The sequence below is a fragment of the Muntiacus reevesi genome, chromosome 11, assembly GCF_963930625.1.
Source record: "Muntiacus reevesi chromosome 11, mMunRee1.1, whole genome shotgun sequence".
In the NCBI taxonomy this organism is placed as follows: Eukaryota; Metazoa; Chordata; class Mammalia; order Artiodactyla; family Cervidae; genus Muntiacus; species Muntiacus reevesi.
The window spans coordinates 72,639,183-72,655,283 of record NC_089259.1 but is presented as its reverse complement, the minus strand read 5'-3'; the positions used below and the strand labels follow the sequence as shown (position 1 = coordinate 72,655,283).

Below are 16,101 nucleotides of genomic sequence, written 5' to 3'. Positions count from 1 at the left end.
TCTGCTCCTCCCAATAGTGCATCAAAACTTATAACTCTGACTGGCATCTTGTGAACTATAAATATGAAGACTACTCAGGAGAGTTCCGGCAGCTTCCAAAGTGAGTACGTGATGGGGTTAAACCCACAGAGAAAGGTCTTTGTACTTGAGACACCTAGGGAAGTGAGTAACTTCACATGCAATCAGAGTGATCAGAGAACATGTTTCTAGAGGGTTTGTGTGTATGGGGAGGCTTCCCGGGTAGCTCAGCTGGTAAAGAGTCTGCCTACAATGCCGGAGACCCCGGTTCGATTCCTGGGTCAAGAAGATCCCCTGGAAAAGTCATAGGCTACCCACTCCATTATCCTTGGGCTTTCCAGGTGGCTTAGCTGGTAAAGAGTCCGCCCGCAATGCGGGAGACCTGGGTTCAATCCTGGGTTGAGAAGATCCCCTGGAGAAGGGAAAGGCTACCCACTCCAGTGTTCTGGTCTGGAGAATTCCATGCACTATATATAGTCCATGGGGTGGTAAAGAATTGGACATGACTGAGCGACTTTCACTTTCAATACTTTTCACTTTTTGTGTGTATGTGGATTAGCTGTTGTTTACAGGGAATTTGACCATAGAACTCAAACCTAGTACTATGGGATTGGTAGGTGATAAACTCATGGATGGTTTAATTGTGTTCAGTATCACTCAGGGTACCACTGATAAAACACAAACAGGTGAGGTTTTTTTTTTTAAGTGAGAAATAGGAAACAAAATATAAAGGTATTGAACTTATGTGTTTTATCTTAAAAAGAATATTTTGAAGAGACATGAAAAGCATTTTATATTGAACAAATTTTATGTTTTAAAAAGCATTTTCCCATATAAAGAATTAACTCATTCTGAACTACATCAAAAGCCAGTGTGTTTAGATTGGTTAAGGGTGTTTAAAGTAAACCAGGTATAGATAGGTCTTGCCTTGAGAGGAGATCTGTTATAAAATGGTACATCCTGAAATGATACAGTTGGCAAATTTTGGTTTATTATGAAAGTTGAAAGCAAACTGTGATGGATTTTGTGTCAAAAGTAACTGTTGCCAATGAAAATTGTACTTGAGACTCTATTAATATATTTTTCTTGGTGTTTGTTGCATCTGTGAGTTTGGACTGTTTTTACTGTTCTCAATGGACCTGGCTGTTTGTTTTTTTTCTGTTTGTGTGGTTCAGCCGCTCCTTGAGAGTGTTCAGCCAAGTTCCTGGTCCTCTCTTAAACCTCGGCTGAGAACACTCCCTTCCAGCATTGTCTTCTCCAGATGGCTCTGCTCCTTGCTTCTATATTTACCCAGCACTCATCTGGGGCCTCGATTCTTCCCGTTTGATTGAATTCACCTGTGGTCACTGCTAGGCTTGTTCATGCTGTTCTCATAACTGAAAGGAACAGACTGGGGATATAGTATGTTTACTACACGATATATGTTGCTGCTGGTGGATTTTACCTCTGAGCATCAGTAAGAGTTGCAGTCATGTGGTGAGGAAGAGGAGTTTGTAACAGTGACTTAAGAACATAGACTCCATAGTCTGCTGGCATGATCTACTTCCTCTGCCCTCTGTAAGCCTCAGGGCCCTCTCCGTTAAGTGGTCTTAGCACCGGCTCCCACCATCTAAAGGACGAAGGGAAGTGCCACGTGTGGAGCGCAGCACAGTGCCTAGCATATAGTAGCTGGAACTGTTATTGTCCTCTTTTTATCGTTAATACTATCATCATTAAGGCTGCTTTGCAGTCACTTCAAAGGCAGTGACCTCATTTAAGCTTCATGTTAAAGTTATTCTACCAAGTCTTTATTTCTTCATACACATTACCATTATTATATACCTAACTCTCAGCAAGCTATGCCATCCTGTCTGTATAGCTTTTGGGAGCAATGTCATCAGTTGTTTCCATTCTTCAGCCAAGTGGACCAGCTTTGGATTGGTTAAAGTCTTGTTCCTCTGATGTGGGAAGAAATGTGGTGTCTCTTCATAGATTAGGTAATTATAAAACAAGTTTCTTTCTTCTTTTTAAAGCAAAATGGCCAAGTTGGATAAACTTCCGGTTCACGTCTATGAAGTGGATGAGGAGGTTGACAAAGATGAGGTAGGATTGCTTGCTTACAGATTTAAAAATTGACTTATTTCACAGTTAGACGATTCATTGGAAAATTACCAACATGTATCCAAAACAGGAATTGGAATGTTTCTTGAAACAGGGGAAGAATTTTTTTTTTAATGTCTTGTTTGATTGAAATAATGGTCTCTGTTTCAACTCGACTGCATAGCATTGCCTGTTCCTCTGGTCCTTGTTTATTTGTTCTGAGATCGTTTTCAAAGGCAAGATTTGGCGACATTGTTAAAAAGATCAAGATAACTTAGATCCCAAGTTTAGGTTGTTTTTCAAGGGCTATTTGACAAAAACTGGCAGCCAGTAGGTTTTAAATGACTATTTCTTCAGGGAGAGCTTTGAGTGAAGTAAATGGTACCCAGAAGCTCTGATTTTAACAAGCCCACTTTCCCTACTATTGGAGGATGAATGATGACTAGGCATGTGTAAAGGACGCTGAGCTGGGGCATTAAGGGTGTTATGTGCACCTAGCAGGGAAAACCTAATAAAAGGCAGTACTGCCCGTCTCTGTCTGCATTTCTTCTTCTCCCCTACTCAGCTCATTGTGGACATTAATGATGTGCACAGCAGCAAAATATTTCAGAAAGCACTTTAGAAACATTCTGGGAAGAGTCAGTGGTCATTCAAAATGAAAAACAAGATATTAAAACCTCAGTGTGAATTAATAGTGAGAGGAGGACCGATTGAAATAACACACGTAAGGGCACTCAGCAAACTGTAAAGTCTTAGGCAGGTGAGTTGTTTCTATTATTGCAGATAATGACGGCAGCAGTAAAATCACCAAGACTAAAATTGATGTGATCTCAGACAAAGTATAAGATGGGTCCTTCTGCATTTATCTACCAGACCGTAGAAGTAGATATCATAATTAGACTAGTGCTTAGGAAATGTGAGCTGGGTGACTGACACTGTGTGGTCCTCTCTTCCTAAAGTTCCTACTGAAGTGTGTATTGGGCCCAGCCTTAAAGGGGAAAAGGCATCACCAGGGGTGATCTTAAAGAATGAGGAAGGGGCCCGGGTCAGAGTGTCGTGGAAAGTTTGTGTATTTGTGTGTGTGTGTGTGTGTGTGTGTATTTCATGTCTGGTTATTGTATGTACAAATGTATACCTGACCTATTTTTCGCAGCATCTGGCCACCCCATGCCCTTAAACCTGGATCTGAGAGTTGGATCAGAACTTGAAGAAGCAAGTTTTATTCACTTTTCTAGCTGTAGCTCTTCACTTCTCTCCCTGCTGTGTTCTCACTCTCTTTCCCTCTTTTCTGTTGCCCCAGCGTTTTATCTCTCCTTTCTCTATTGCCTCATATTTCCTTCCTTTCTTATTCACCTTTCCCTGAACTAAGCCTCTGGGAAGTTGTCCAGGAATTTGCTTTTGTCTTCCAACTATAGGGGAGTGTAATGTGAAAACATTTTTCATGAAACTGGGCGAGACCTTACAACTTGAGTGGTCAAGTATGGTATGTACTTTCTGTGGCTCATTAAACACTTAAAAATGAAACAACTTGGACTGGAACAAGCTTTGCTTTCTAATGAACTGGAGTTTGCAGAAATTTAGGCTTGTCCCCCTTATTGATTGGTAAGTGAACTTAGTAGGTGTGAGTGCCAGACGGTTTCCAGTAAAGGAGTGAGGGGCCACCTGGCATGAATTGAACGGATCTAACATCAGTGAAAATGGGAGATTGACTGGTGGTGTCCTTCTCTCCTAGGATGCCGCCTCCCTCGGCTCTCAGAAGGGTGGGATCACCAAGCATGGCTGGCTGTACAAAGGCAACATGAACAGTGCAATAAGTGTGACCATGAGGGTAAGGATGCCCATCACCCTGCTTTCCCCTGAGTAAGCCCTTTCTGCTGTAGGTCTTGGAATGATGCTCAAGATGAATGGGTGTGCTGTTCTTCCCAACAAAACTGACATTGTCTGGTTAATAAGATGCTTCCCTGGTGATCGGTGATCGACCCTCACTGGTACAGTTTCCACCCCCTCCGCTTGTCACCATCTGACCACCAGCGTGACAAGTTTATTGGGAGGCTGATGTGAAGGTGCAGTCACCATATAGCCTTTCTTTCTCTGTATTGACTACAAAAGGGGTACTCAGTACCTTGTAGAGCATCACCAAGGGGCTACACCTAAGCAGTTTGCTTTCCTGCAACAAAATCAAGAAAAGTGGAAATCAAGGACTAAAGGGAATATGGTTAAGTTGGAAAGTAGGTTGCCAAGAGAAAAATAAAACTAGTGTAGAAACTATCCAGGAGAGAATTAGGAGCAGAGAAAGACCAAATTAATAATAAAGAGAAGAAATGAAAGGGAGATGGGATGGGCAGGAGAGATAAAATTAAATCAGGGGAAATGCTGACTGTCATAACCGTGAGGCTGAAAAGTCATTCAGTATCATGAGGCGAAGAACACTTCCTACTCTGTGCGAGAAACCCTGGGGATTTGAGAAAGCTTCCATCCTTTCCAGCTGCATCCCAAATCAGAACTCACTGCCCCGATTCTGGGTGGTTATGTAAAAATCTCTGATTTTCTGGGTGAGAAAAATGACCCAGGAATGTTAAGTAAACCAGTCTCCCAGAATTTAAATGCAGGGAAATTATTAGATGTGATGGAGAGTCTTAACTCACCCAGCTCCCTGGGCACTGGCCAGAATGAGATTTGTTTTGGAGAGAACTGAAATGGTTTTTACGTCAGGGCATCATTGTGAGTTATTGAGAGAGACTGTGGCTCTTTTCGTTTTGAAACAATCACTGTGTGTATATTTTTCTCTCAGTCATTTAAAAGACGATTTTTCCACCTGATTCAACTTGGTGATGGGTCCTACAATTTGAATTTTTATAAAGATGAAAAGATCTCCAAGGAACCAAAAGGATCAATATTTCTCGATTCTTGTATGGGTGTGGTTCAGGTAAATATGAAACAAGCTTTATCATTGAGTTTTCTCATTTATAAAATACTGTCTATGAATTAAGATTTAAGCAAACACTTCCCAAAATGGTTATATTTGTGTATATGGCAGATGTAAAAATTGAGTAAAGGTTTGTTTTTCATCAGTTTAGAAGACTGTGGGTGTGAGACGGGCAGAATTATGTTGTAGGAGGCCCGAGTGCTCTGGCATATATTTTTCTTCTTAAAACCTGGCTCATCTACTTTTTAAGCTGTGTGACCTTGGACCAGCTATTGACTGAAGTTTGTTCATATGCAAAATTCAGATAATGATAATATTTCCTTAATAGGGTAAATAAGTAAAAGGATTGGATGAATTAACTTGGAAATATTCAGGACAGCTCTTAGCATCTCAGTGATGACTTTTATCATCGTAGTACCCATGGCAGAGTAATATATATTGATCAAGAGATGTGGGTTTCAGGTGCAGACTGAGTTCACATCCCCATTCTATCACTGACCAGCTCTGTAACCTTGGAGATGTGAGTGAACTTCTCTGCACCTCAGTTTCCTCATTTGTTAAAGGGGGATAGTGATAGCAGTGAATGTGGGTATGGAGAGGATAATCAGTACATGTAAAGAGCTTAGAACAGCGCTGGGGCTTGAGCATTCAGCCAATATTAGGTATTTTTGTTGCCATAAGTGCTGTTACAGTTGAAGAGTGAATCTTAAACATCATTTTAATTATACATAATAGGTGGCACTGGTGGTAAAGAACCCGCCTGCCAGTGCAGGAAATGTAAGAGACATGGGTTTAGTCCTGGGTCGGGGAGGTGCCCTGGTGGAGGACATGGAAACCTACTCCGGTATATTTGCCTGGAAAATCCAAGGGACAGAGGAGCCTGGTGGGTTACAGTCCATAGGGTCACAGACTGGAGTGACTTAGCACGCACTCAGTACATGAGCATGTTAGTATTATAGAAGATTAGACAGTACAGGTAGTGCAGAAGTCCCTGTTGTTCCCCATCTTTTCCTTTCTCAAAGAGCTGCTGTTACCAGTTTGATGTGGCTCCTTCCACACCTGTGTGGAATTGCCTGTGAAAGCAAGTTGACAGTTTCTCCATCTGCACGTTCATCCGTCCATCCACTTATCCCCTCCCCTCCCATTTCCCAGGAAGATCTAAGGTAGCAATTGACAAGGATACCAAAAGCATAGGATATTACACATTTAAAGTGGGTGTGGGAGGTGAACAAGGAGTCAGAGTAGGGAAGAGACAGGGTGGGAATAATTTGAGGAAAAAGCATATATTTTAAAGAACTAATGCCTGCCGTGGGTGGGTGGCACCCCGGTTCTGCACCGTCTAGCTCGGAGACCCGTTCGGTTGCACAGTGTCTGTAGATACAAACAATCCAATTAGTCAGAAGCTGCCCGAGTAATCTCAGAATGAAGCCCATTCAGACGTTTCTCTTGGGGGCCCTCATACAAGGGCACTGTGTGATTAATGAACAATCTCCTTGACGACTCCTCACAATAGACGCAGTCACCGTGATCAGAGGATGCTTCCTTAAAATGAGTCAGTATCTGCTGATGATATCGGCCCAAAGCTCGGTCCTTTAAGAAGGGTTGTTTTGTGGGGCCATTGTGACTAAGGTTAGAGACACAGCTCTCTGGTTTGGCCCTTGCGTATGTATTCACATGTTTATTGAGAATTAAATTTTGTTTTCATCCAAAATAGCACATCCATTTGGTTTAAATGTCAAAGAGCACAGAGAGGAAGCACTAAAGGTGCATTCCTGCCAGCATCACCCTCACTTTGCCCACTCCCCACTCCCTGAAATGATCATTTTCAACTTTTCCCACTATTTTTAATTTTTTTCTGGGCTCTGTGTCCATATTGCTAGATAAGGAGTGTTCGCTTCTCTTTGTTCATCAACTTTGGATGTTATGTGATGCTAGAGAGGATTTCAGCTCCTGCAGCCCTCCTTCCTGCTCTCATCTGAACTGGTTGTTTCCTCAGACTCTGTACAGTCACCATCCCGGAAATTCCCTCTGCCTTCCTCCCTGTGTCAGAGTCCCTGTTTTCAGGACCCCGTGTCATCTTCTTTCGCCCTTTGCTTTCTTACTTGGGAGGAACACATCCTCCAATTGCTTCCTGGGAAATTATTCATAGGAGCTTAGTTTTTTGAGTTAGTCTGTCTGCAGACTCCTTTAGTTTTGCATTCATACTTGATTGACAGTTTGGCTGGGTATCAAAATCCAAGGTGAAATTTGCCTTAGACATTGAAGATCTTCCATTGTCTTCTAGGGGCTGGTGTTATTTTTGAAGTCTGATGCCATTCTTATTCCCTATTGATTTTCTCTTTATCCCTTATGGATGGTAAGCTAAAGTTTAGGTTATTGTGTCTTGACTTTGGTTTGTTTTTGTTTTTTTGGAGTAGCTTTTTCGGTGAAGCATAACATATAAATAGAAACCACACAATGAATGTGTTGTTACTAAGTTTGGGCCTCTGTTGTCTGTGTGTGCTGAGAACTCTGTTCTTGTTATGGAGACTCTGTCCTGCGTGTTCTGCCCACCTGCATCTTGTGAACTCCGGGCAGTCTCTTCGGTCAGCGGGAATGTTAGACCCTGTTCAGGCTCACCTTCCTAGGTCTAGGCAGAGAGCTAAGGTGCTGGTAGGGCTCACCTCATTCATTTCCTTTCTATTGGGGATCGTAGGGCTGCACTGATGGTTGCAAAATATCTGGAAACAGTTGTTTCATCTCTTTTGCCCAGTTTTCTAGTAGTTAATGATGGAGAAAGTCCAGACTTTGTTGTTTTGTCACAGTTCGTGTGGAAGTTAGGGGTCCAGATGGGTCCAGATTCAGATGGCTACAGGTGCCAAACCAGTGTTAGGTGGAAGAAGAGGCGTGCGTGTAACGCAGTGGGGAATGCTGGGGACTGTGACGAACTGGAACACAAGGGCCCCCTTCAATGGGGAGCTGATGCTGCTGGTGGCACTGCCAGCTCAGGGCTGCTAGATCATCTGAGTTTTTTTAGGAAAACAAGAAATACAAAATTTTAGTTAAATCTTGGTCTTTTTAATTACTGATGGTTACAACAACAGCACAAACCCACTAACACTGTGCAGGACTGAAATTTAAAAAGAGGGTGGAATACATGAAAGTGTACCTAGGCCCTAGGTCAAGATGACAGCACCACTTAATGTCCACTGAAAATTATTTTTGCATCAACGGCTAATTGACCCCACGGTGCTCTCAGCGTGTGACCCAGCCTCTATGAAACCACTATGTAAAGTTGAAAGCTGCCACTATGTAAACCAAATTATGTCAAAGAATGTTTATTCACCTCATAAAGGGAGGCTTACCAGAGTGCATTATCAATGACAGTGAAGTAACGTCTTGTGTGGGATTCCCAAGTGGGAGTTTCATTTGTCTTCTTAAGCAGAGAGACCTTTTCAGTTATGTTTTTGTTGAATTTTCTATCACTGACTTTAAAAAAAAAAGTTTAAAGCAAAACTATATATAATTGGTAACATCATTTGGAAAGTAGAAGTAATTGCTTTTGTTTTATAAGATGGTTTTGATGCCTGTCTTCAGCAGAGTATATAGATGGTCTGCAATACAGAGTCAGCGCATAGATGGTCTGCAATACGGAGTCAGTACATAGATGGTTTGCAATACAGAGTCAGTGCATAGATGGTTTGCAGTAAAGAATTCCTGATCATTTTGTCTCTGGAGCATATTTAAGAATCTAAGGTTCTGACCTCAGTGGCCATCACTTCCTTTATATTCTTTTTGCAGGTGTGGCGGATAGCATTTTGCATTTAATGAATTGTATCTAAGGCTTCAAAATTTTTAAATCATTTGTTTCTATCTCCATGTCTGTTTGTAAGCTAATCACCAGAATTAATGGCTTAAGTGTTATAGGGTTGTTGTTTTTTTTCCTAATATTGCTTTTGGACACTGTAAAAAAGTTAGTTGATCAATGCTGTGAGTTCAAAGAAATGCCTAAACTAAAATTTTAAAATATACGCAAAATGAATCTTGAGCCCCTATTTTAGGACCTTGAAGTTGATTACACTTATTTTGTGGATAATAAAACTGAGGCTCAGAGAGAGGAATAACTGGGAATCAAGACCTGCTGCTAGCCCCACTTTTACCATATTTTCATAATAAGAAATGCATGAGGAATGCTGAGAACTCCTTTCACACCTGGCCTTTGACCCCTTCTCTGACACTTGCTATGAAGTGCGCCCAGGGCATGGTGGTCAACATGCTCCTCTCAGGGAGCAGCTCTCTTCTGAGAACCATGCTGTAGCGGACTCAGAGCTGCCTTTGGGAGGCCACCCTATCTCTGAGACCTTCACTGGGGCCCCCCAGGGCCAGCGGCTAACCAGCCAGAATTTTAATGGGTGAGCACTCTGCCCGGCCCCCGCACGTTGGTGGCAATGTGTGATGTCACGTCCCTCACCCTGTCCTTGCCAGGAGTCTTGTGTCATACTCCTCGGAGCTGAACCTCTATCTAGTGCAGTCCCCAGGGTGATTGTACCTCCGGGGGAAGATTGATATTATCTGGAGGCAGGTTTCGATCGTCACAGCTTGGGGGGTTGTGCTACTGGCATCCGGGGTAAGGCCAGGCTGTTTCCACACAGGCTGCAGGGCCCAGGGCAGTCCCTATAATAGAGAGCCCAGGGGTCAGCAGTGCCCAGATGCAGAAACCCTGGTCTCCCAGCACATTCATCCTTTGAATACAGCGCACGTGGATTACAGTTTCTATACTTTGGGCAGAAAAGCTGGGGGCTTGAGAGAAGCTGGGGAAAGGGAGACCTGGTGTCTAAATACCTTCTGAGACTCATAAGTGGTGAGAAAGTTCCAGGTAAGGGAGTCAGACCTACTGGTAGATAATAGTAGTGTTTAGTAGTGTTTGTTGCTCAGTCGTGTCCAACTCTTTGCAACCCCACAGACTATAGCCCGCCAGGCTCCTCTGTCCATAGGACTCTCCAGGCAAGAATACTGGGGTGGGTTGCCATTCCCTTCTCCAGGGGGTCTTCCTGACCCAGGGATTGAACCTGGGTCTCCTGCATTGCAGGCAGGTTCTTTACCATCTGAGCCACCAGGGAAGTCCACTGAGAATGATTGCTTTAAAAATGTGATACCACATACTACTTCATTTAAAAAAAAATAGGAGCAAGAGGAATTGAAATTTTTCAGTGAAATTTCATTCATTTAGATATTTTTCAAGAGCCTGTTACCTGCCAGGCAGTGTTCTAGAAACAGGGATGAAGCAGGGAAGAACAGAAATCTCTGCCCTGAGGAGCTCCCATTCCATTGGATGGGCCAGACAGCAAATAAGATAAATATGTAAAACCTGTAATGTGTCAGATGGGAAAATAAAGCCACAAAGAAGATAAATCAGGGAAGGTGGAGAGTGATGAGGGCTGAAGGGGAAGGGGTTTGCCTTTTTAAATGATTTGGTCTGAAATGCCGGTGAGATAGTACTCACCAGCAGACAATAAAGAGAAGAAGTTTTAAGGGTGTTCCAATTCTTCTAAAATGTGTTTCTTTCCCCCCTTTCAGAACAACAAAGTCAGGCGTTTTGCTTTTGAGCTCAAGATGCAGGACAAAAGTAGTTACCTGTTGGCAGCAGACAGTGAAGTGGAAATGGAAGAGTGGATCACAATTCTGAACAAGATTCTCCAGCTCAACTTTGAAGCTGTGATGCAGGAAAAGCGGAATGGAGACTCTCATGAAGGTAGGCAGGTGTGGCTCTCTCCAGGTGTGTGAACGCTCCACTGTGTCTTCCATTTCCCCAGAGGATGCAGGAAGTAGATTATTGACAGGTACATGGAGGTGGGACACCTGTGAGCTCCTTACAGATGGGATGTCCTACAGTAGGGATCCTTACAGTAGGATGTCCTACGATGACATCATTTGTGTAAGGAAATCGTGTAATGGGAAGAACCACAGCTTTGGAGGCAGAAAGGAAGACCTGAGTTCAAGTCCCAGCAACACCATTCATCAGCCATGAGACCTCAGGCAAGCTCCCTCAAGGCAAGCTTCAGAGCCTTGGTTTACTCACTTGTAGTGTGGGAATAAAAACGGAATTTGCTGGTTGGTGGGAAGGTTAAGGAAAATAATGTATCTCAAGTGCCTGGCAGAGAGTCAGCACTTAAAATGCTAATTATGGTTTTTATTGTTATCATTAATCATATCCTTTGGAATTTTCAAGTCAGAGTTAGGATGGGCAGAAGCCACAGATTAAATCAGTGGGTGGGGAAATCTGGCTACATTCTTGACAATTCACATTTTATTTCAGGCCCTTGGACAGGTGATTCCCAACCCTGCTGGCTGTGCCTTAGAAGTGCCTGGGAACCTTTAACAAATGCCCTTCTCTTTGTCCCACCAGAGATTCTGGTTTAGTTGGCCTGGCTGGTACCTGGTGGGTATAGCCATGTGGTCCCCTGTCCATAGCTAATGACAGTTCTGCTTAAACACTGCCTAGGCTGTTCCACCATCAAATATTCCGCTCTCACCCCTGGGCCTGGCATCAGCATTTTTTAAAAGCCCTGAGGGGTTTCTATCGGGTATCGAGATTGAAAACCATGGTGTTACAGGTGACATAAGAGAAACAGCCTTCCTTCTCCTGTTTTAAATAAAATACATTCAGCTTCAAGTGACTTGGGTGATCTCTTTTACTGTTTTAGATGATGAACAAAGCAAATTGGAAGGTTCTGGTTCCGGTTTAGATAGCTACCTGCCTGAACTTGCCAAGGTAACCTCATGTTAAATCTTCCACTCTTCATAGGACGATGTTGAAATGCTTCACAAATACATGGTAGTGAACTACTAAACTCATGGTGCAGTTACTGCTAATTTTTGACCACAGTCTTTGGTGAGGTAAAATACCATTACTGACCTGAGTCAGGTTTTAGTTTATTTTCCAGAAAGTGCCTTGCGATATATTTTCTCTTTGTTATTCTTTGTTTTTCCTCTATAATATTTCATACCACATTACACATATTGAAGAAACAACCAAGATGCACAGGTAAATGTTTCCATGGTAACATGTTACTTACTGTGTTCACACATATGCTCCCTTATTTAAGTTAATAGAGACAATTCCAAAGAGGATAGGTCTGTATTACTAGTAATCTTGTTACTGAACCAAAGAGGGTTGCCTGAGTTATATGACTTGTTCCTGGGTCACTCTGAATGGAAAAAAAAATCATGCCTGTTTTTTTTTTTTTTAAATAATTTTGAGAAAGTCAGAAATTACTGAAAAGCACAGAGAAGATCAAAACATCCACATTCCCACCACCCAGATTCCACACCTGTTACTGTATTGTCCTTTCAGTTTCAATATCTTTTAAAGAAGTAAAATATCCTTTATAGTTGAAATTCTTTTTTAAACATCATCCTTACTGTATTCCCTTCTTCCCTTACAGCCTCATCTAGGGACAACCACTGTTATGGATTTTCTGGGGATACTTCCTTTTGTTTTTCTTATCTTTACCAGTATATTTATCATAATACTATACAACTGTGTTCTGTATGTTTAAAATGTTATATAAATGATTACATAGTCTTCTGCACTTGCTTTTATTTTTAATTCAGCCTTATTTTTGAGATCCATCCAAGTTGGTATATATATCGAATTCATACCCTTTATTGCATTGTGTAAGCATTTTATTTTAGCAATTCTCTTATTTTCAATTTTTTCTATTACAAACAATGCTACAGTGAATATCCTTGTACTTGTCTCCTTGTGTGCATCTATGAATGATTCTTTTTAAATGAGAGAAATATCTTTGTCTTCTTTGGCCCTTTATCTTCTTACTCTGTTTTTCCCTGTTTATTCTCTCTCTCTCTCTCTTTTTTTTTTTTTTTTTTTTGCGAGAATACAGTGAAATAGAGACCCTACACACCCACATCTTAAACACTGTAATAGAAAACATGGTTTATCTATATACCATTATAAATAGACTGGCATTCAACATTGACCTTTACTTTAAGACAACATAGCTGTTCTAAAATATAAAAGTTACCTCCCTGGCTGGGACTTGAGAGTATTGTTTTTCTTTAGAACTTGACTGTTACCACAGTGTCTTTTTAGCACCTGCCTATTAAAGCTAATTTTAGTGCCACCATTGTAACCTTCTAGGCTGGAAGAGTTTTGGCTTATGTGTTTGTTTTGTGTTATGAACTTCTGTCTACTGCATTTACATTGAGATTTGCTTTTTTCTTTCTGGATGTTAGGGGTTTGTGATTTCTCAAAGCAAAATGTTTGTTGAAACAGGTAATATATACAGTTCAGTCTGTAATTCAAAAAAATAACTTTGTCCATTTACTGTGTGAACACAGCTGATACCCAAGACTCATTCTTTGAGCTTTGTTTTTGTTGTTGTTCAGTCACTCAGTTGTGTCCAACTCTTTGCAACCCTATGGACTGCAGAATGCCAGACTTCCCTGTCCTTCACCATCTCCTAGAGCTTGCTCAAACTCTTGTCCATTGAGTCAGTGATGCCATCCAACCATCTCATCTTCTGTCACCCTCTTCTCCTCCCGCCTTCAATCTTTCCCAGCATCAGGGTCTTTTCTAATGAGTCATTTCTTCACACCAGGGGGCCAAAGTATTGGAGCTTCAGCTTCAGCATCAGTCCTTCCAATGAATATTCAGGACTGATCTCCTTTAGGATGGACTGGTTTGATCTCCTTTGACTCTAAGAGTCTTCTCCAACACTATAGTTCAAAAGCATCAATTCTTCGGTGCTCAGCTTTCTTTATGGTACAACTCTTGCATCCATGCATGACTACTGAAAAAACCATAGCTTTGACTTTATGGACCTCTGTTGGTAAAGTAATGTCTCTGCCTTTTAATATGTTGTCTAGGTTTGTCATAGCTTTCCTCTGAGCTTAATATTAAGTAGAAGTCTGTATTTTTCCTGTGAAGACATATAGGAGCTATGCGTTCCTTTCTTCTCTTACTGCCTACTGCTACCTGGCCAGCATGATTCAGAATTCCTTGATTGTCAGACTTAAAGGAGACATAGGGCACATATATTTATTCTTTAAAGAGTATATTTGAAGTATATTTGAGTATAAAGAGTATATTTGAAGCTGTTTTCAAACAGCGGGTAACGACCAAGTTAACTTAAGCTGTTTTAGTTGGTTAAAGGTAATTAAGTTGGTTTTAACCTCCATTTCTCATTTATTTCTTGTTTTACTGTTTTATTCTCTTTTTTTCTTTTAACTGAAGTAGGACTTACATAGAGTGACGTGCCCAGGTACTAATTGTATAGCTTACTGGACTTTACGTTGGCACACCCACAGAACCCCCACCTATGTCAACATATAGAACATTTCCAGCACCTCAGCAGACTGTCTTGTATCCTCCCTCTCAGCTGATACCCTTACCATTTTGACCTCTATCACCATAGATTAATTCTAACTCTTCTAGACCTTCCTAAAAATGGAAGCATACATACGTACTCTTCATGGCAGGCTTCTTAAGCTCAACAGTATGTGACCCAGAATAAAAAAGTGGATAGAATTGCATAGAGAATACTAAAGTGCCCTGCCCTTAATAATGATATGTATTATTTAAGATACTATATTATCATGCATATAAACACATATATTTGAGAGAGAGTGTGTGTGTGTGTGGTTGTGATGTAAATGTATTTCTTACTTTGAGTCATGGTCAAAATCTAAGAATTACAGCATTATAAGGGGTTTAACTGTTGTTCCCCCTCCCCACCCGCCAGCCCACCTCATGCCAGCTCTCAAGTGCTCTAAAACCATTTTACTTTAAGAAGGTAGAGAAAGGCAGAAGGTAATTTTTCGAAGGGAAAAAGGAAAATTAAGCTGTGCCATCGCTCATCGGCATGCTGCCCTCCCCGCCCCCCGTGGGGCAGGTGTCCGTCGGCGAGGCCGCTTGTCCAGGCGCCTGCTTGGTGGCCAAATACAGTATGAGGGGCTCAGGCACCTGTGTGCCCGGCTCTCAGCCCCTCTGTCCTCCAGGGCCCCGAGTGTGAGTGGTTTTGACTGTTTCCAACTCCCTCCGGTGTTTCTGGAACGGGGATCATCAGTACCTGTTAAGAAAGGAGGAAGGTTGTTTGATCACTGGTTATCCTGATTTTAGAAGGAATGCATTCCAGAGATGCAGAATCTGAGACTGAATTGGGGAAGGTGGGGAGCAAGGTTGGAGTCCCACAGCTGTACCAGAAGGGAGAGTTTAGTCAAGGGGATGAGGAAGTTAAGAGGTCAGTAGTAGGGAATGGTCCTAGGGGAAGTCAGGTCACTGTTAAGTTGGATTGCAGAGAAAGGACTAGAACAATGGGGGCAGGCAAAGGTGTAATTTAATGGCAGGCTCCTCTCAGAGCAGCCCCTCTTTCTGCTTCATTCATCCTGTTGCCTCAGCTTTTGTTTTCTGCTGTGACTGAGACATAACCAAACAGGATGTGAGTGACAGGAAGTTGTTTTAGTACAAAAATAGTTGATATTTCATTGTGGAATGTAATGCAGGGACCCTTGACATACAGTAGGAGTGATGTGGACTCAAGTTTTTGGCATATTTTGTATATTCCTGGCCCTTTTGTTGCTTGTACATTTAGTACTGGACACCTTCATTGTTTTCTGATGGGGACATACTGTGTATACCCTAAAACCTGTTCTTTTCCTTCTGTTGTCTAATACAGAACCAAATATTTGTTTGTTCTAAATGTACCAGGATTTAAAGTATCAAGAGGACATAGTCTTATAAACATTTTTATTAAATATGCAAACTGTAGTTAAAGTTAGTTGATTGGTTTCTCCTGTACAGTGTCAAGGGGTAATATGATCATGTGGTAAACCTGATTGCTATTTAATTGATAAATATTTTTTTTCTGGTTACATTTACCTTAGGTAACATTGGAATGAATGTGCACACACATATATATATTGTCTCCTGTGTAAAGATAGTATGAAGAAAACTCTCATTCTCCTTATATTTTCCTCCATAACTTTTCTATTTTTGTGTTCTTGCTGTACTCAAAAACAGCCGCTCAGTCTTAATTTGGTCTCCGCAAGTGGTTGGGAAAGAGAACCGTTTTTTCATG

The 16,101-nt window shown here is 41.7% G+C and overlaps 1 protein-coding gene across 5 annotated transcripts in view; it reads left to right on the top strand.

The window, feature by feature from the left end:
- The window catches only part of DOCK9 (dedicator of cytokinesis 9), a 273,883-nt gene that overhangs the window by 148,230 nt on the left and 109,552 nt on the right, over nucleotides 1-16,101 (top strand). For all 5 annotated transcript variants that reach the window (XM_065902028.1, XM_065902027.1, XM_065902025.1 and 2 more), the window contains exons 4-9: nucleotides 18-100; nucleotides 2,031-2,100; nucleotides 3,830-3,925; nucleotides 4,889-5,023; nucleotides 10,580-10,754; nucleotides 11,707-11,774. In XM_065902028.1, coding sequence (XP_065758100.1) covers nucleotides 18-100; nucleotides 2,031-2,100; nucleotides 3,830-3,925; nucleotides 4,889-5,023; nucleotides 10,580-10,754; nucleotides 11,707-11,774 — 627 coding nt within the window. The remainder of the gene's footprint in view (nucleotides 1-17; nucleotides 101-2,030; nucleotides 2,101-3,829; nucleotides 3,926-4,888; nucleotides 5,024-10,579; nucleotides 10,755-11,706; nucleotides 11,775-16,101) is intronic.